Consider the following 21,258-nt stretch of genomic DNA (forward strand, 5'->3'; position numbering starts at 1 on the left):
TAACCTAGTCAATGCCATTTTGACATTGATTTCTTGCTCATATGATTAAACAAATTTTTATAAAGATTATTGTATTAATTTAATTGGAGATATTTGAAAATAATAATAATATATTGCAATATTGGCGGGAAAATTGACAGAATTTGTAAAACACCAGTGAGGCTATACACGTCATTACAGATAACTTTATTTGGTCCAATGGGATGATTCCACGAGAATTGCCATGCCACGTTATAACTCTCTATGAGACTACAATCGCGGGAGGCCATCGGCAAGTGATATATACAGGCAGGTCCATTAGCTTTATTCCTGTTTGTGACACCGGCCTTTGCAGTACGACCAATAGTTCGTAATGGCCATGATTCCAAAGTTCCTGGTTAGTATCTATGTGTTATTATTAGTTGGGCGAAGTTTATCATCAGAAGTCACAGAAGAAGACGGCGTTTTAGTCTTAAAACAGAAAAATTTCGAAGAAGTAATAGCTACGACTGATCACATACTTGTTGAATTTTGTAAGTACTACTTACTTTTTACACATAACTATTCTTTTTGTTGCTTTGTCGTTTTAAATATAGATTTTTAAGTTAAAAATAGTTTTTGTACATTTAATAAATAATTTGTTTACAATATGTTGGGCACTAAAGGAAAAATAACGGGTTTGTTGACCTTTGACAGTGACCCTACTTTCCTTACATTTTCTAACATGTAAGTTATTACATGTTTATCAGATTTTACGAGTTTCTTACGCCTTTTTGATTCACTTAGAGTAAGATAATTTTTCTTGTTCTTGAACTTATTTTTGGCCTTGAACCCAAGGTTTCATAAGGACTCATTTTATTTTCGAAAATCATAACGGTATCCAGTGTGCAACTTACATTCTTATTTCACCACCTCCAATAAAACAAAAAACTATGTTGTGTGATCTTTCGCATGATTTTTAGTTCTCTTACACATGACAGGAGAAACAACAAAATAGTATGGTATTTTTGAAATTAGGTTTTCAACGAAATAATAGCTTTTGTGAGATTGAATAAAAAAAAAAGTGGTTTAAAGAAAATGGTGTTTTTCGTATACAAAAAAAAATCCTGAAATCAACAAATTAAAAAAAAATACTTGTATTTCTCTAGGATTTTATCACGGTATTCGTCTGTGACTTGGTTATTAAATTTCCGTCCACTACAAAAACTTTATGTGCAAAACTTATTTTTCTTTTTTTGAGATTTATCGTGGCTCTAAAATGATCTTTACACTGGTTATTCAGAATGCAGTCATGTATATCCTCAACTTTTATTTTTAATATTTACCCAAAGTGAACGAATAAGGGCGTGTTTAATATGCCATTGAAGTGTGATGTGTTGCGGACTTACCACTTTTATATTACGAATGGCGTTAAATGTGTTGTTAAAAACCCTGAACTTACTTGATGGAAAGTCGGAAGTCCACTCTACTTAATGTATCCTACACTTTTTTTGAGAATTGGCTTTTAAAATTTTCTTTAAATTTCTTGTATACTTTGTTTACAAGTAGATCTTACATGAAATTTAAATTTTTCTTCGAAATTTAATTTTAGGGCTTTTCTGGGAGAGGGGTTGGAATAGGCTTCTCACTAAAGTATCTTATCTTTATTTATGCGGTTTTACTTTTAGGAAAATGTTTAATAAAATGTGTATATATCATTAGTTCGAAATTGTTTGAAGAAAAAGTTAAAACTTTACGAGAACAGTAGTTAGCGAAGTTCCGGATGTTCACATTCCACATTTGTCTGTGTGATCTTATTGTTCGCTGTAAGGCCTTTTCTGCTTTATCATACTGCTTTTTTCTTTTTTTTTTTTAATGTGAATGATGCATTGCAGATGCTCCATGGTGTGGACATTGCAAAGCTTTGGCTCCTCAGTATGCCAAAGCGGCAGAAAAATTGTCAGAGTTGAACTCTCAAATCAAGTTAGCCAAAGTTGATGCCACAACAGAAGGAGAATTAGCGGAAAAATTCAATGTTCGAGGATATCCCACGCTCAAATTTTTCAGAAAAGGACAACAAGTAGAATATACAGGTAATTTTTTTCTTCTCTACTTCAGTAAAATTTATTCATTATAATTGTTAGTTTTTATTCTTCTCCCATGTTAATTCTCTATTTTCTGAAATGGTTTTGTAAATTTTTATTTCTTTAAAATTTTATACAATGGTCATGTTTTTATTAAGACTTGCAAATTTTGATTTCATGACCTTTGAGTTTGTGGTAAGAAACTGCTCCCCCCCCCCCCAAGGGCACTTATAACTGATTTGTTTTAAATGTTATTCTCCATAATAATGATGTACCGTTAAGAATTACCTTCATTTGCTAGTCTCTCTATAGCCTTTCATTGTTCTTAAGAAAATTTCCATCAAAAGTTAAGTTTTTTTTGTACGACTTCATTGTTAGTATTTCTTGAACTAGATTTATTTTTTAAACTGTGCAGGTCATGGTATTTGAAGTACTTTTAATTTAGGAATTAGTATTTTAATATTAACTCATTTATCAATTTTTATCCCACATTTGTAAAGCTTGGCTGAAATTATCAAGTTTATTACTAGTCTAACATCGAGTTGAGTATTGGTTAAATTATGTACATCACTGATGATTTCTTTTGTAATTAACCACAATTAAAAAAGAAATACTGCATCGTTGCCAAATGTTTAACATTGATTTATCATTTTAAATCGTTTTTAAAAAAGGTTTCCTTTGTTTATGTAGAAGAGCGATTAAAGTCTAGAGATAGAGTGGCTGAAATTCAGCATATTATTCAACACAGCAGCTTAACCATATTGCAGTCTGAGCGTTTACTTATTGGGTCGAATTTCTTCCATCGGTAAGAAAACCCTCGAAAGCGCACTCACGGGGGTTCCGAATGTTTGGAAATTTGTTCTTATGGTTTGTCACATTTATGGACGTTTCTTTGTCGCTAAAGAGAATACATTCCAATCAATCTTCACATTCTCCTCAGATGTAGGAAATTTTTACATTCGACTTCATGGACGTTTTGTCTGGGTGAGCTTCATAAATGAGTTACTTGTATCAGGTGGTTAAAAAAGAATAGTTAAATCAATTAATTTATGCTGAATTTTAACGCGAAAGGCTTTAGAGCTTTAAAAGTAAGCTGGAGCACATGCTTAGTTGCAAGACCGTCACGTTAAGCTGGAATGATTGAAACGTAGATTGTCTAAATGGAAAAATTAAAAACGTCTGGAAGAATTCGAACTAAATACTTCTACATAAATACTCCTAAATTTTCTGCTCCCTAATTACTTATTATTTTAATATTATTTATCGTACAAACAGGTGGCCGGCAAGCTGAGGACATAGTAAGTTGGCTGTTGAAGAAAACTGGTCCACCGGCGAAATCTTTAAGCAGCGTTGATGAAGCTAAGGCGTTTATCGATGAACACCCTGTGGTAGTTATTGGTTATTTCAAAGATCCAGAATGTGAAGGTGCTAAAAGATTTTTGGATGTTGCTTCAACCGTGGATGATCATCCATTTGGTATTGTATCCGATAATGCACTGTTTTCTGAATTCAGCGTCGAGGAAGATAAAGTCATCCTTTATAAAAAGGTTAATAGTAGAATTTATTTTAGGGTTATTTCATTTAAATTTTAATGTTATCTTTTATATTGATCGGAATTCATATACATATATTTAGGATATGATTTAAATGAAGCTTTACAAATCCCAACTATATGCACTCAATATGCTTATAACTTTAAAACATGCTGCTAATTATTGGTCAAAGTAGAATAGTTGCTGGGATATATTATTTATAACTAGTCTTCAAAATATTTCAGTGTCGTGCAATATGTTAATCAGGAAGTTATTAAGTCTTCCCCCTTAAATGAAAATGAGAATTTTAGATATATATGTATTTATATAATTTTTTTTTTTTTTTTTTTTTTTCTAAAAGCGGAAGTTACATCGAACGTAGATTTGTCCTTGATAATTTGTACCCTCAAGGTTTTCGTTCTGTGAGTTTACAAATCACTGGAATTACTAAAGTTTTCTTAATTAATTATTGAAAATGAGGAAGATATATTGTAGTTATGTCATTTCTACTTTTTATTTTATGATAAAAACATTACATAAAAAATACTCGAAGAATAGAAAGATGATTTCTTTTTTCAAAAGAAAAATAGAATTTTTCCCTGTATCAGCTATTTAAGAAAAAACATCAGCATCCCTTTGTGAAATTTGAAGTAATTTAGTACAGGATCTTTGGTTCTTGGAGCGGGTGATATATAAAAAGAGCTTAGATTGTTCCACTTTAAGATTTTTTATTCGTTTCTTCGAACTGCCGCTCGCAAAATGGGGTCTTCAGAATGAAATTATCTTATGATACACGCTTCCTAAGTTGCTGCAGTTTTTGTAAAAATAACTATTTTGAAAAGGTCGCCACCAAGAGATGTACCCTTGACTTCCTCGCACTGTTTTCATTTTAGCTTTTTATCATTAATGGGAAAGAATCTACGTTCCTCATATCTTAAATCCCTCGACTTGGTTGCTACCTCTTGCATCGCACGGTTATCCATTCTTGTTTTATTTTTTATTTTTCGTTCTACCAAGAAAGAAGTAAAGAGAAATCTCTGCTAAACTGTTACAGAAAGGTTTACTTATCTTTTAAGTGTAGGTCATTTAAAAGTATTATAGCTGACGATTGCAATACTTCCTCTTACTTAAAAGGAACAAAAGGTAGTAAAATATATTTATAGAGTATGAACAGCGGGGTTTAATATAAAAAGAGAAACACCATCTCCAGTTTAAGATTAATAGTCGAAATTATTATTTATTATTTTTCGAAAACCAGATAAAAGTCAAGGCAAGAAAATTCTAGTAATCATTTTTAAGGGAAATTTATTGTCAAGTTATCTAGGATAGTAATTTTGAACAAAATTTTGTCCTTAGAAACTTGGAAACAGCCTGTTTATAATAGATTCTTTTAATGCGTTAAAAGTTTGAAAGGAGAGCTTTCTCATTAATAATTCAAAAATATAAACATAAAATATCTAAAATAGCTTTTTCACAAGTAACCTCTTATTTTCTGGCAAATTGGTCTGGTGTAGTAATTTTTTTTTTTAGCTCGTTACCTTTATCTTTCAAAGAAATATCTCCTCTCCATAGTGTGTAGTATGATTTTAAAAGTATAACTACCTCTTTTTTTTTGTAGAAGTACGCACTTTTAATAACCGTTTTATATTTTTTTAAAAATGCAGTCATAATATATTTCTTATTTTTATTGCAGAATTTAAAAAGAGAAATTCACTGATTTTTTTATTAGATGATTAAATGTTTTTTGCATTTTAAGAAAATGAAAAAAAAATACAATGGGAAAGAATGCAACAATAAAACCAACTCTATGAAACATTAAAACAAGTTTTTATTTGCAATAAAAGGTTTATTTTAAATTAAATATTTGCTAAAAAGGAAATCTGGTTGTGTGTTACTGTTTTAAATTTTAGCTTATTATTATTATTATTAATTTATTTTTATAAAAATAGACATGGCGACGTCTGAGGTGGTTATTAGGCGCTGGGAGGTTTTTCAGTGCAGATAAGGCCTCCGGATAAAACTAAACTTACCCTCTCTAGTGTCTAGATTCGAACCCAAAATCTGGGATCCTGTACACTAACTACTCAGCTAATTACTTTCTATAGTTAATTATTATTTACAAATTATGTATGGCTAGCTCATTATTAGCATTAGACATAGTGACCCAAAAGAACCACTGTGGCTCCATAAAGCAGTTGCACACATCAACTACTAAGCAGTCTATATGTGCATTTATGTGAATTGAAAATGCAATGTAAGCAAAGTTGTTAAAATATCCACTACGCTTAACTTATCGATTCAAATTCCCCAACCATTTTACTTATTTTACTCGTTGAGATTTTCTTGAATTCGTATATATTCTATTTTCGTTATACTTCTCGTACTCTTTACGAACATCGTTTCATACAATCACTCAATACATAAATAAAAATCTGTTACATTTATTTAAAAAATATTCCAGAAAAAGTTATTTTCCTCTACAATTCCATGTTAGCTAATTTAACAGTGAGACTACCAATGAAATATTTGTAAGAATTATTAATGTTGCTAAAATTCTGGTATTAAAGAAATTTATGATCTCACGCACAGCTGCCTAACAGATTAACAAAGCCTATTTATTAGATTTTGTTTAATTTTTTCCCCCATGAAATTGATTTTAAGAAGAGGCTTCACATTTTCTTCTCCCATTACTTTAACATATTGTAGACAATTATCGATGTACCTTAGTCAAAATCTGAACTTTGAAGAACCCATTGAGTTCATAACAGATCTTTTTTCTTTTGTTCTTCTGTAATAATTTTGTAAGCTTTGTGAGGCCGAATAATTTAAAGTATTATTTTTTTTGCGTTGTCTGAACACCTCACCAAAAAAAATGTCTTGATGTTACACACTTTAAATTTGTAGTAAGATATCATCGTTTACGATAATTATTTTAATTAATTAATACTTAAGCTCCATCTAATTATTGCTTTGCTAATTATTTCTATCACTTATTCCTCTTTAGATGAAAGTATTAGTGTAAAAATTTCTATTGTAAATTTTCAATTATTTGTTTATTTAAATATCCATTTTGAGAGATCCGCTGAGCAAGTGAAATCATTTTTTAAACAAATTATGTGTGTGTAAAAATATATCCATCGTAACAGAAGTACTAAATTCACAAAACGTTTTGATCAAAACCAGTCATTCGAAGTGGCTACGTTACTAAATGTGTTGCTCAATTTTTTGAAACTTTCGTGAAAATGACTTCCACGAATTTTTTTTTAACCTGGTAAATTTTTCACGCACAAGTTTCTATTACGTCATAGTGGGAATTTTTGCTAAAGGTTTTTTTCAGTGTACAATGTATGCACTTATCACCTATCAAATAATAATAATAATAAGGAGTAAATATTTTAACCGAAATTCCATATATGGTAAAAATATCGACTAAGTTGAAGTTCCAGTTTTCTAAATTCATTTTCAGATATCAATTCAGTAAAATGTCTAAGTCTAAGAAAGTTATATTACGCAAACTGCAGTAGTGAACATCTTTTAGGTGTTCACTTTTGATTTTAACTAGTATAGGTTATGAACACATTCGAAACGTATTTAGAAGGAAGAAGTATTTTTAATAACCCTCGCTGTAATAGTCACGACATTGCGTAATGCTCTAAAATAAATATAGTTTATCAAGTTAGTTGCAGTGGTCATTTGCTGCATTGCTTGCTACTTGAACAAAATGATTAGAGTTAAAAATAATTGGGAATATTTGCAATTTTGTGTCATAAAGAAAAAAAAAAAGTAAAACCAGAAATAAATCAATCCAAAAAGTCCATCTACTAGCTGCTTTACCTCGTATTTGTTTTTTCTCAATAAATGCAAACTATTATTTCCGGAAAAGTTTTAAGGAAAAATGCTCTATGAGTTTGAAAAAAGTGGTCATTCGGTCTTAACAATAAAAAATTGCAAGAAAATTTCTTATCTTCCTTGTGGCTTTTCCTATTGGGTTTTCGGAAGGTATTAAGGTTTTGCTGGTTAGGGTTATTGCCCTTAAGCCTAATCCCGGATACAGGATCTTGGATTTCAAGGGTTTACACCCTCCAAGAAAATTAAACTTTATATTCCGTCTGGACACTCGTCAGAAACTAAGCGATGAAAATCTCTACAGTTCCCTTTGCTGAATGTATTTTCTTCGAGAAAAATCCATTTTGGATCAGTTCTGGTGTAGAATTCTTTCTAAAGAGCTTAATTCACAGGAGAGCTGTAAAACCTCCTGTGTGAAATGTTAGTAAGATTAATTTGTGCTGCTTAACTTCGTGTTTGAAGAAATTCGCTTGATCTTTGTGAATTTATCGTACGATTTCTTGTAGTTACGAGGGTCGTTTGAAAAGTCCGTGCAAAAATAAAAACTACTTAATTTTTTGGAGTAAACCTTTTTTATTTTTCAACATAGTCTCCTTTTAGGCTTATACACTTCGTCCAACGCTGCTCTAGTTTGTTCATCCCTTCCGAATAATAGGATTTGTCCAAGTCTGAAAAATAGCCATTCGTTTCTGCAATCACCTCCTCGTTTGAATAAAATCTTTTTCCCGCCAGCCATTTCTTCATATTGGGGAACAAATAGTAGTCCGAGGGAGCCAAGTCTGGAGAATAGGGGGGATGTGAAACGAGTTGGAACCCTATTTCCATTAATTTTGCGACCACAACTGCTGAGGTGTGAGCTGGTGCGTTGTCGTGATGGAAAAGGACTTTTTTGTGGGCCAATCGTGGGCGTTTTTCTTGAAGCTCGGTTTTCAAACGGTCCAATAACGATGAATAATATGCACCTGTAATAGTTTTACCCTTTTCCAGATAGTCGATGAGGATTATTCCTTGCGAATCCCAAAAGACAGTCGCCATAATCTTTCCGGCCGAAGGAACGGTCTTCGCCTTTTTTGGCGCAGATTCCCCCTTGGTAACCCATTGTTTAGATTGTTCTTTGGTCTCAGGAGTGTAGTGATGTGTCCATGTTTCATCCACAGTGACGAAACGACGCTTAAAGTCCTGCGGATTCTTCTGGAACAGCTGCAAACCGTCCTTGCAACAATTCACACGATTTCCTTTTTGGTCAAGCGTGAGCAATCGCGGCACCCATCTTGCGGATAGCTTTGTCATGTCCAAATGTTGATGCAAAATATTATGTACCCGTTCATTCGAGATGCCCACAGCACTAGCAATCTCACGCACCTTCACTCTTCTGTCATCCATCACCATATCATGGATTTTATCAATGATTTCTGGAGTAGTAACCTCAACAGGGCGTCCAGAACGTTCAGCGTCACTTGTGCCCATATGGCCACTTCGAAAATTTTGAAACCACTTATAAACTGTTCTAATCGAAGGTGCAGAGTCACCCATAATGTTTATCAAGCTTCTCTTTAGTCTCCTGAGGCGTTTTACCTTTCATAAAGTAGTGTTTAATCAACACACGAAATTCTTTTTCGTCCATTTTTTGAAAATCACTCGACTTCCTCGATTCAAACGAATGCCAAACACAAAGAAATAGACCGATCTGGCTGAAACTTGGTGTGTGTTCTTCCAAGAGATGCTACTAACTAAACATAACCTCGATACGCGCCAGTAGTGCTATCTCTCTGACTTTGCACGGACTTTTCAAACGACCCTCGTACCATTCTTCTTAATTCATATAACAAACTCATCCCGTTAAATTTTTATAGTTCTGGAATGTCGTGCTCCGTCTCCCCCCAAAAACTCTTATTCTGAAGCCCAAGTCGTCTTCTCGTGTGATCATGACTGTCCCTAATTCCTGGAAATATCCTTCAATGGAGATCTCATCCACGATTTTAGCGGGCATGTAATTGTGTATTATGTTCAAAACATCATATTGCAGTAATGCCTGCATATTTATGTGTCTATTTGTCCAATATGCAATAAATAAAATATAAATACAAATTTCCTTTAATTTGGATTTTGAAAAAAATCAAGTAATATAATTTTGTTACTACATTTTTAATTAATAAATTAATATTTTTACTATTTTGTAAAACAAAAAGGTTGTGCTCTTAATTTAATAAAATTACTTAACTGTGATTAATTATATCTCTGGAATAGTTTATTTTGATGGATAGATACATCCGTGAAGAATTTTTATCAGTTACAGTCACTTTATAGTTTTAAAAATAGCACACACAATACCACTTAGTACTTTCTGGTAGCAATTCACGTATAATACGTTTTTATTTGTTTAGATCAACAATTGTTTAATAAACGTTAAGTCTTGTATACTTTATTTTTTCCATAGTATTAAGTAATATTTTTTTATTATTATTGTTATTATTATTTATATTTTTTTTGTAAATTATTGTGTAGTTGTTTGACCTCTTGGATTCGATAAGTTTCCATTGTAAATTGGTTTTGTCAAGGAGAAAAAACAAATGAATTTTCGCCAATCTGACTGGCAGTCACAAATTATGTCAGCGAGTTAAGGCAACAAATTATTAAGCATAATTGCACATAATCGCATATTTTTGAGCATTAAAAAAAACCTTTTGAAGCGGTGATGAAAATGCGTATTGCCTTTCCCTGCGGTTGTACCTCACAAGCCGCAGAAGGCACAGTGCACTTCAAGACAAAGTTGACGAACAGATATTTCTATATTTTCTTCTCAATTGTACAAGGGTCGGTTCCCATGTACTAGGGATGTGAGCCAGGGACTATTACGAAATTGTGTGTGCATCTTGCTAAGAGACAAAAGAGCTCCCTAAACATTGAGTTAATTTTTTTTGAAGTCTTTTGAAGTCTCCCAAACATTTCTGAAATCTATGCCTTTTAGATGTATTTTTTCAAAGAGATTAAGAGCAATGAAATCACCTCCCCGTATCATTCATTGTCCATGCCGCTTCCGTTTAGGTTTCTTTGTTATTTCACTAGTAGACACTAAATTATGTTTAACACTGGACCCTTCAGAGGGCTGTGTCAGCGGACATTTCTGTAGCCGAACTGGCTACATCCTTCTAGAAATGCGTTATGAACAAGCGATGATGTTCTAGGTGTACACAATGGAGATATCGTATCGAAAAAAACGCAATACAGTGTCAAGGGACTTTGTCTCTTGATGTTTACTAAGATGTGAGAATATGTATTAGCAGATGTAAGTGCTTTTTAGTATACAGTAAATAAGTAGTCCATCTAGTAAATATTTCAAGTTATGTTAAGTTTGTGTTAAGGTTGACCTTCCTTAATTGTCACCATTCATATTTAGTTTTACTTATTATATTTTCTCTCTAATTTGGATTATTTAAACCAGTGTTTATATATAATTAACAGAATATTGAAATTCTTGTTTCTGTAACTACTAATTATTTATTATTAGTTATTTCTGTTAGTTACAACTCATGTAGCTAGCCTTTACGTTACTGCAATCATAATTATAAACTCATTTAATCGTTAGGTCCTAAATTGTCAGGAAAGTTTTTTATTTAATCTAAGGCAAAGAAATATCTTTTTTTTGTTTTTTTTCTTTCTTTCTCTCCTAGTAAAGTTTTCTCCAGAAGAATTTAAGAGGCCGTGATTTGTGTGTTTGTGGGTGTATAAATAGAGCGTGTATGAGTTGAAACGCTTACTTGATCTATATGAATGTGTATTTTTTAATTAACAAAAATCTCTTACAATATTACGTTTTTGTACCGTTGTCACTTCCGATACGGGCTCTGAATTTTTTAGTTTCTCTTGATTGATGAAGGTCAACTTCTATTTGAAAGAAACTTGTTACTCTATAATACCTACATTCACTACCTTCAACATTTATCTTGTCACGTTTAGTTTAATGATAATTGGTTAAATTTACAATTAAAATACTTACTTAAGGCGAATGTCGGGCAAGTGCTGTAATTGTAAGTTGCTGTAATTTTTTGGAAACGTTGGTTTCTCCTTAGGGTGCTTTTTAAATGTTACTGTTCAAAAGATGCCTTTTTCAGTTTACAACAGCCAATACGAAAAAAGTTCTGAAGAAGGCACCAGTGTAAAAGAAACCTAGAGCACTTAATTTCTTTTTTGTTAATTGGAAAGTAATCTAATTTTGCTTTCCTAGTCATATGTATTTATGATCTTTTCTATTTATATCTAGTCATATCTATTTATGATCACAACATGAGCTAGATTAAAATTTCTTCAATTTTTCTTATTTAAATTTCGACCAGCTGGATATTTCAGATCAGCGTCTGTAACACAAATAATTATTGTTCATTTTTGAATTATGTTCAGGGTGGAATTTCCATCCATTTTCAGAGCTTGCTTCATCTGGTTTAGATAATTTTACATAGGACTTCTACAACAAAGATTCTATTTCACACTATAACTAATTCATGAGAAGCTGTATTATAAGATAAATTATCCACTTAAGTCTGATGAATTATATCTTAATATGAATGAAAATATGAAATCGGTCCATTAGATTTCCTTTGGGAAAAATCTTCGAATATTTCTTTGATTTTATCTACCGCAGCTTGTCGTATTTATTCGTATAGAATCGGTTATTCAACGGAGAATTTGTATTCCAAGTTTGAAGGATTCACACACCTGTTTACTGATTTTTTCTCCATTGTCAGCGAGTCAGTCATTCTAGTATGTGTGAAGAACTTTGCTAAGAGAAAGTAATATTACCTCCAACCTAATGTAACAATCTTTTAGGTACATGGATTCTGAATGTTCCGCCGAGAGCCAGAATTGAAATAAGCATACTGAAAGGGGATAAAAGAAGCTATACTATCCCTGACACATATTCAACAATTTTAGTTCAGTTTTAATATTACTGCGCATAACACTAATTTTTTTGTTTTTAATTACAGTTTGATGATGGAAAATCTGAATTTAGTGGAAGCCTGGAAGATCCAAATGAGTTAACCAAATTCGTTGCCAGCGAATCTCTACCGCTTATCGTTGAATTCAATCATGAAACTGCGCAGAAAATCTTCGGAGGTGATATTAAATCACATCTACTTTTATTCCTTTCAAAGAAGCTTGGCCATTTTGATGAACATTTAGAACCAATTAAACCTGTAGCAAAAGAACACAAAGGTGAAGTAAGTATCTGTTTTCTCAAGAATTATATTTACTATTTCTAGCTATAGAATTTTTTTTTGGAACCAATGTAGTAAAAACTTGTTTTTTTTTAATGAAATAATATTAAACGATAAAAAGTAATAATACTAATCGAAAATTTGATAATTTACTGCAGGAAGTGGTTTCAATTTTGATAAATTTGTGGTTTATAAAGAATCTTAATGTAACATAATTAGTGTTTAAAATATGTTGGCCACAAAGCAAGATAATACTGACTAACACAAGGCAAAAATTATTTGTTGGCGGTCAACTGCAGCCAAACTAATCTATCTGTTCCCTTTCTATCCTTTTACATCCTTTAAAGAATCCTTAAGACTCTGTCAAGTAATAATCAAGAGGATTATTGTCCTTTCCTTAGAATGAACCCGATAGAATGAGCCCATGTCTACTAAGTCGGCATTGTACGAACCTTTTCGTTTCCGTCTGGTTCGGGATTTTTATGATAAAAGAATGATTCTCCACTGTTATTCTGCTCAGACGGACCCACAAGTCATGCTTAACGGTGCTGCTTGAGAATTTAGAATAACTAAACAGGTCTCCGTGAGCTCAAAGCAGGTTCGTTACAACTCGTTCTTTGTACTACTCGCGTAGTCGTTAGATTTGCTTCGTGCAATTTAATTTAAAAAGCGGTTCCAAGTAACTGCCAAATTATATTGAACTTCGTTTTGTTATTCCGCCTGTTGCTGGGGTGTAGTTGTGCGCGCTGGAACCGTACAATATACTTAGTTATTTGTACTGCGTTATAACCAAACTCACAACTGACCTTTCCTTAGAAGAAACCCGATTGTGCCTTTGGCTACTAGACGGCTTTTTAAGAATCTTATGTTTCCGTTTGGGTCGTATTAATGGTTAAAGTCACAGTTTGTTTTAAAATTTGTAAAACTTTTTATCTAAAGAAAACAGAATCATATATAATGTCTTGCATTAGTAAAGGAAACAATGTTCTTTAAGAAATTATCAATCCTCCTCTCTCTCTAAGGGGTTACTCTGCCCTGCGACCAAATAAATCTATTGTGTCTTTTGAAGAGAAATGAGGGAAGCACGGAATGGAATGTGGGAGTTAGCAGTTATGAAAAACTACTTACCAATCTTAATCTTTCTCTCTGACATCCTCCCTAGATAATTAGAAGAGCACTCAAGCTAGACTACATCCCCCATCAAAACCTGGCACACTTTCTGTCTTTCTTAATGCTCTCCAAAGCCCGCTTTAGTCAGGAAAGCCTACTTTTTTCGAAGGATCGCCTGGTACCGGGCTTGGAGGCTCTGTTCTTGACAAAGTTGCCAAAGTACCATTCGTCCTTTGACTCTAGACACATGTTATCTTGAATTGGGCTGCGCTAGGTTTTCTAATCCCAAATAGTTGCTCACATAAGCTGTCTATGGTATGTAGACTTCGTTCATATATTTTTTGACTTTCGGCAGTGTCTGTATCAAGGTATTTTTAGGATGGGATGCCCAGATCCGATAGAAAAGTGGCTAATTCACTTCCACCTAAAGTTGTTTACGAGCTTTTGCGTCTACTTAGTAATTAGAAAAGTTATTTTAAGTTATGTAGCTATGGATTCAAAAGTATACATAAATTTTACCTGCTTATGTAAGAATCTTCTGCTTCCGTTATTGTTAGTCCTTGTGCCGTTGCAGTGTACAAGCTGACTTCAGGATTACCCTCTGTTAAATATTAAATATTACTTGCGAAAGATAAGATATATAGGAGGGGATGGTTATCAGAAAAACTTATTAACTTGTTTAGAATTAGTCCATTTGTTCTGCTTTTAATTTAAAAAAAAATTAAGGCATCATGCATACATACGTGACTGAACAGCAATTTAGTATCTTGTATTTAGACAAATACAAAAATAAATGAAACGAAGCAAACACCAAGAATAGTCAGATATTTGTATAAAAGACTGCTACTACTAGCAATAATTAATAATTGTTCTATTTTTTGCAGCTCTTGTTCGTGGTAGTCAATGCTGATGAAACCGACCATCAGAGAATATTAGAATTCTTTGGAATTGCTGAAACAGAAGTGCCAACAATGCGTTTAATTCGTTTGGAAGAAGATATGTCTAAGTTCAAGCCTGACACAGATGATCTTGGACCAGATAGTATTAAAGCTTTTGTGAAAGCTTTCCTAGAGGGAACACTCAAAGTAAGTGGTAGTTCTGAAACAGTTCATTATATATCGTATTGTAACATATGTTTGCTAATATTGTAACGCTTTATACAGTTACTGCATGAACTGAAATGTAAATTTTAAACTATATTATGTTGCTTCGACTCACTCACTTAAACCAAAACTGACTATTTAATCCTTTGTCGTTACAAGTTACTGTCACTGCAATATTAGAAGGAATGTTAATTTCTCTTTATTCCTTGTTAGATAAGTGTTCATGTTTTGAGTATATGGGCAATATGGTAGTTATTTCAATCGAAAATTGAGAAAGCGCAGGAAGTTTATGCTTGACATTTCGTTTTGGTGCTGTTATCGCTTTTGACGTAAAGATCTTTGCCGAAATCCATCACCCATCAAGTTTGACTTTACTGAAACGATTTTCTTTGATCTTCGTCTACTGACACATTAACTTATTCTCTTTGTGATGTCATGCTAATTAATAAGTAATAATTTCAAGATGTAATTTACCGTGCCTTTTTTCCCCCCCTTTAGGAACACCTTCTCTCACAAACTTTACCAGAAGATTGGGACAAACATCCAGTTAAAGTGCTGGTTTCTACAAATTTTGATTCAGTTGTATTCGATACAGAGAAAGATGTACTGGTAGAATTCTATGCTCCATGGTGTGGACATTGTAAACAATTAGCACCGATCTATGATAAGGTACAAACAGAATTTTTTTTTACTTTAAAAAATATTTAAAAATAAAATGTTGCCCTTTTGGTTAATTACTTCAATAAATGTAGTAAAGGAATTTTATTTTCAACTTCTAATAATTGATCTATATTTTTTAAAAGATATGTTTACGAGAATTTAGTCACCCGAGGTTCTGGAACCCAAGAGAAACTTTACATACCGGCCGTCCAACTTCTTACATTAAGATGTGTTGATGTTATTTCAAGTGTTAGCAATTAAAATTTTTGAGAAAACCATCCTAAATAAATTAATTGTAAAAACGATTAGATAATTTACTTAGAAATTTTAATACTACACTGATGGACAAAATTAACGCACCACCCTTATTTTTTTTATTATTTCCAATTTGTGCAAATTTTGGACTTTCAAAATATTGTTGGCTGAAAAAATAAGCCATTTGTAAATATGGCCATCAGAAGAATTTAGGCCTACTCTTACATCATCTGTGATGCGAACTCTCCTCCAGTTGTCTTAAGTACAATTCACATGTTCACGTGCAAACTGAAGCCTGGTGATTTTGTGAACTGTGGTAAGAAGAGGACCACGAGCAGAATGTCTGGCTCTAAGGTTACTTTCATTAAGTCTTCTTCTAACAGTCCTACTGGAGATGGAAACATTTTGGACTTGCCTTATGAGACTTTTTATCTCATTTCCCGTTATACTCCTGTTTCGCAAAGCCAGGTGCCAAATGTACCTATCGTCTCTCTCTCTCTGTTGTACATCTCTTCTTGAATGACATCTTGTCTCCATAAATCGCTTTAGACAAGTGATGTACGTCCGAAACAAAAGCGGAAAATATTTCATTTAATTTTAACTAAACAAAAACTTTTTCTTCCCCTCCTAGAAAATGGAAATAAACTGTAATTAATAAATATTTATTTATTTTTCTATAGTTGGGAGAAGCGTTCAGCGAAAAGAAGGACGTAGTTATCGCTAAAATTGATGCCACCGCTAACGAACTTGAACACACTAAGATTTCCAGTTTCCCAACCATCAAACTTTACAAGAAAGGAGATAATCAAGTAAGTCACTTTTTAACTGCCATTTCAGCTTATCGTGCAGTTCAAATTAAGAATAACATCCAAGTGTAGGATATGTCTGACAAAGAAATGCAACTGTACAGAATGGCTTTATATCTAGATTTCTGTAATTTTCTGGACAGTCCTCATAGGGGTTTCACTTGAACTCATTAAGCTCTATGACTTTGGTTTGAAATCCTTTTCTTCTGGAATATTGATTTAGTTGCCATTCTGAGGGGAGAGGAGGACTATGGCGTCACGCTTCTTCAATAGCATCATGACTATTCTTAACTTATATAACATTGAAGAAAACTATGATTTTTATTGAATATTATATTTTAAAGAAATTTAATTTCGGTAACATTCCGTTAGAAGGTGTTGAAAATTTAGCAATATTATCAGAACTTGTCACCATCACAAATCATTAATTTCTAGTTATATTTTCCTTTCAAACACTTTCATTCTTTTATTTATTTGTGTTTATTATGTATCTTCAGGGAATTAACTACGAAGGAGAAAGGACTTTAGAAGGACTAACCAAATTTTTGGAATCTGGCGGTGAATATAAGGGTGGGGAACCTGCATCAGAAAAGGTAAGAATTTATTTCCAGTTTAAAATTTCTTTTAAATTTTGTAGGATCTGTTTTTTTTTGTTAACGGAAAGAAAGATAACATAATCTTCAAAAGTTCAGCTATACTTTTTGTTTTCTAAGTTTTACTGATACTTATCCAATAGTTAATTTCTTAACTTCCTTGACACCCACATATATATATTTTTAGATGCAATATCCCTAGATCCACTTTCATATATATATATATATATATATATATATATATATATATATATATATATATGACTATTCCTTTAGTCATTTATTTTCTAATCATTCGCTTCATAATTCTAAAGCGGATCTAGGGATATTGCATCTAAAAAAATTAAAGAAGCAGGGATTTCTGCGCTGTTTTATGCGACCTTCTGCACTTGTACGACCAACTTGGAAGGAGAAATAAATAGCAGTTTTGCATTTCCAATGGAAGTTTATTTTAGACATTCTTGTTGATTCCCAAGCAGCGAATTTAACTTCAGGAAGAATAATAACTATGAACTAAAACGGTATTTAATTAACTGGTGCTAGTACCAGACAAAGGGATTAGGATTAAAGTTCCAATCATTGCGACATTAAGAGAGAATTTATAGGTGAACAAGTTGGCCGAGGAAGCTGCTAGCTAGGGAGGTACAGCCAGAATCCCTTTCTGTCCTCAAGATTGCGTACAAAACTATATGCAAACTTGAGGTAAAAACTAAAGATGGGAACCCGCTGTCAATACCATTAGAATGGTGATTTAGATTGAAGACTGGACATGACATAACTATTTCCATAATCACCTCCATAAAATAGGAGTAATTCGTCTGTCTCTGTTCTGTCTGGGATAAATGTATCTCAATACACCTGAACAACATTTGGCCGGCCTTGCCGACGATAATATATCTTTGACAGATGTAAACATCAGTACTGTGAAACAAAACGCAATCGGCTTCTAATTGCGACGATCATTAGTTTTAAAAAATTCTACTATCGTCATCGATTCTCAGTAATAGCTTTTCCTCAAAGTTTTCTGATTCTGCTTATGTGTGCTTTATTTGTCATAATATTATGAGATCAATTTTATCTAAAAATATGAATATTCATTTTTATGTGAATTTTTTTCTCTAAACACGAACCATTTCTTACATTTGTTCCTCCTTTTTGTAGACTGAAGAGGAAGAGGAAGAAGAGGACGATCATCCAAAGAAAGACGAATTATAAGTATCACAAAAAAATTTAAAAAAAATACAAAGTGGAGTTCATGCTCGCAATTTGTGTAACTTGTACAAATCAACAAAATAAAAAGAAGAAAGTCTGGTCGGTCTTATACCTTTTATCATCGACATTTTTTATTTTATTTTTAATTTTTATTATTACTATTATTTTTTTTTGTGCCAAGACTTAAAGATCAGACTTTTTTAAATACTATACATACATAACTTTGAATTTTAAAAAAAGTGAATTTGAACAAAAAAAAAAATTAATAAATAAATCGAAGTGCTGGGCATTTTATGGTCGTAAATGTGTTTATAAATTAATGTTTGTTGAGAGTAAAAAAAGAGATATGCTTTATGAAAAAGAGAAATAAAATACCATCAAAATATTATCATTCCAGAGAAAAAAATAATAATACCTAAGTGACCATTCCAACATGGTGTATGTGGAAAAACAAACCAACAAATAGTTATTCCAAATTTTTCAATTTTTAAAACGTATTATGTGAGTCCATACTGATTGTGATTGGATGGATTAAATGATTGTGTAGTAATTACTAACTGTGAGAAACTATATATATAATTTTTTTTTTTTTTACTTTTAAATGTAAAATAATTAGATTATTATAATTTTTTTTAAATTTCATTTCTACTTGCATTCCTTCTTTCTCCAAATGAATAAGTAGATAAAAAATGAATAATCTAGCACACTAATAAAGTTTTGAAAAAATAGAGATAAAACAATGTATAAATTGTTGACTATATCATTATTATTGTTGTTACGGTACACCACTTTCTACTAAAATAAAAAACATTTCTGTTTTGTGAAAGAAAGATTTTGTAAAATAAACGAAAAATCGGCGAGTGTACTAACGTAAAAGCAAAAAAACAATACGTAGAAAAGTCTAATATATTTGTAAAATATGATTTATTTTTTTCAAGATTTGTTTCCTCCATTCCAAGCGGATCCCGCCCCTCACTAGAGACAAATTTTTGTATCCCTCCTTTTTAAATAAATAAAAAATATAAATGTATTTACTCTATTTTCTTTTTTCTGTATACAGCAATAAATTGACTGGAGAATAAATTATTTAAAAAAAATGCATTTTATTTATTTTGCACTTTCTTTAATGTGATTTAATCATTATTATGGATTATTATTCTTTCAAAGGAGGATCCAGAAGAGATAGATATCGGTCCAAAATGGACAAAAAGTAAATAAAACATTTATTCGAAACTTTCCAAATTAGCTGCAGCATGTAAACCAACAAATTGGAGAGTTTGGTGACAAAACAATATTGAGAAAGAACAGTTCTTTTGAATTTCAACAGTCATTAAACGATTAAATGTACAACTTGCAATGTCATTGATTCCAATGGTATAAATATCAATAAAAAGTATTTTTAGTTCTTGTCCGCGGGCATGACCCGCTATCGTCACTCCTTCCTCTTAAGGAAATTAGGTAAATTTCGGCAATGCCAAATTTCCAAAAAGAATGGCACCATCACTATAGATATTAAGGAAAAGATAAATTTAGTTTTATAAAGGGAAATATTTTTTTCCCGTATGGAGTCAAAAAATTATAGATAAAGCCTACGCGTATTGACGGCGCTGCAGGTCCGAGGCTTCAGTAAAAAAGGGAAAAAATAAAAACATCGCTAGTTTAACTTGATATTCACTTATTTTCTATTTCCAGAAATCTATTGTAATGTCAGGGCTTTTTTCATACAAAGTAGGTCGGCTGGTAATGGAAGCAGAAGTTCAGAGTAAAGGTAAAAACGGAAAATCTTTGCAAGTTTTACTGAAAATTCGTTAGTAGCATCTTCTAACATTCTATCTCTACAGTTAGGTAAACTGTCGGTCGGCTAGTTTTGAGTGTACATTTACAGAAAAGTGGTAAAAAAAAAAGTACATCTTGGACTGTGTGGTAGTTACATGGTACATCTACAACTTTAAAAAGTGGAGCTTCAGAAAAAAATGAAACGCTAGAATATCTTTACTAGTTTTACTATACCTAAATTTACTATCACTAATATTTAATTATTATTATTATCATGGTTAGATTGTATATACTAGGTAGCTTAATTGTAGATGTAGAGATTCATAAAAGGAGACAAAATAAGGAAAATCTTTGATAGTTTTACTGGAGATTCCTTAGTTTCGTTTGCCAACACACTATTTTAGTGCTTATGTGGGATAATAAATTGAAGCTCGGCTATGATTGGGTGTACATGTTCAAGAATATAGTAAAAAAGGTAAATCTTTTTAATCAGTTTTACAAAAATTTCCTTATTTTCAACTTAACGAAATTCTATAGTTATGCCAGGCCTTAATCATACTTATTAGGTTGCATAACTATGAATGTTGAGGTTCATTAAGAAAAAAAGAAGGAAAATCTTTTACTTGTTTCTTATTATCTAGTTCCTTATTTTCCAATACCGGAATTCTATAGTTATGCTTTGATCAGTCTCATTAGGTCGGAAAGTTTTGGAAGTAGAAGTTCAGAATAAAGTGAAAAACTTGGACAATCTCTGCTAGGTTTACTAGAATATTCTTATTTTGACCTTGTAAGAATGTTCTTATCTCCTAGGTTGGATAATACACACCTAAGGTCAACTAGTTTTGAATGTAGAGGTTCTGATAAAAAAAGAAAAGAAAAAGAAAATTGAAAAACTAAACTAGTTTTAACTTTTCTTCATTTTCTACTTCTAGACTTCTATTCTTACGCCAGGGTTTGATCAAACAATTTAGTTAGGCATTTTTTGAAAATAACAGTTCCAAAAAAAGGCGAAAAATGCAATATCAATGCTAGTTTACTAAAAATTCCTTATTTTCTACTTCTAAATTTTTTTTTTCAATTACTAAGTTGGTAATGACACGTTACGGCTTC

The 21,258-nt window shown here is 32.0% G+C and overlaps 1 protein-coding gene across 1 annotated transcript; it reads left to right on the top strand.

The window, feature by feature from the left end:
* Window positions 1-200: 200 nt before the first annotated feature.
* On the top strand, window positions 201-19,469 carry Pdi (protein disulfide isomerase). Its single transcript, XM_074112302.1, has 9 exons — window positions 201-512; window positions 1,854-2,051; window positions 3,318-3,589; window positions 12,403-12,636; window positions 14,628-14,828; window positions 15,345-15,515; window positions 16,442-16,570; window positions 17,065-17,160; window positions 18,322-19,469. Exons 1-9 carry the CDS (start codon window positions 353-355, stop codon window positions 18,373-18,375), a joined length of 1,515 nt encoding a protein of 504 aa, XP_073968403.1. The 5' UTR covers window positions 201-352; the 3' UTR covers window positions 18,376-19,469.
* The last annotated feature ends 1,789 nt before the right edge of the window (window positions 19,470-21,258 follow it).

This window comes from Rhodnius prolixus, unplaced genomic scaffold, assembly GCF_049639745.1.
Source record: "Rhodnius prolixus isolate KJV_2025 unplaced genomic scaffold, Rpr scaffold_1, whole genome shotgun sequence".
NCBI lineage: Eukaryota > Metazoa > Arthropoda > Insecta > Hemiptera > Reduviidae > Rhodnius > Rhodnius prolixus.

Excerpts from the sequence above, each read along its gene's own strand:
- Pdi (XM_074112302.1), top strand. The coding sequence starts at position 353 with ATGGCCATGATTCCAAAGTTCCTGGTTAGTATCTATGTGTTATTATTA. Across the intron at positions 12,637-14,627 it reads CAAAAGAACACAAAGGTGAA|CTCTTGTTCGTGGTAGTCAA; the intron begins GTAAGTATCTGT and ends TATTTTTTGCAG. Across the intron at positions 17,161-18,321 it reads GGGAACCTGCATCAGAAAAG|ACTGAAGAGGAAGAGGAAGA; the intron begins GTAAGAATTTAT and ends TCCTTTTTGTAG.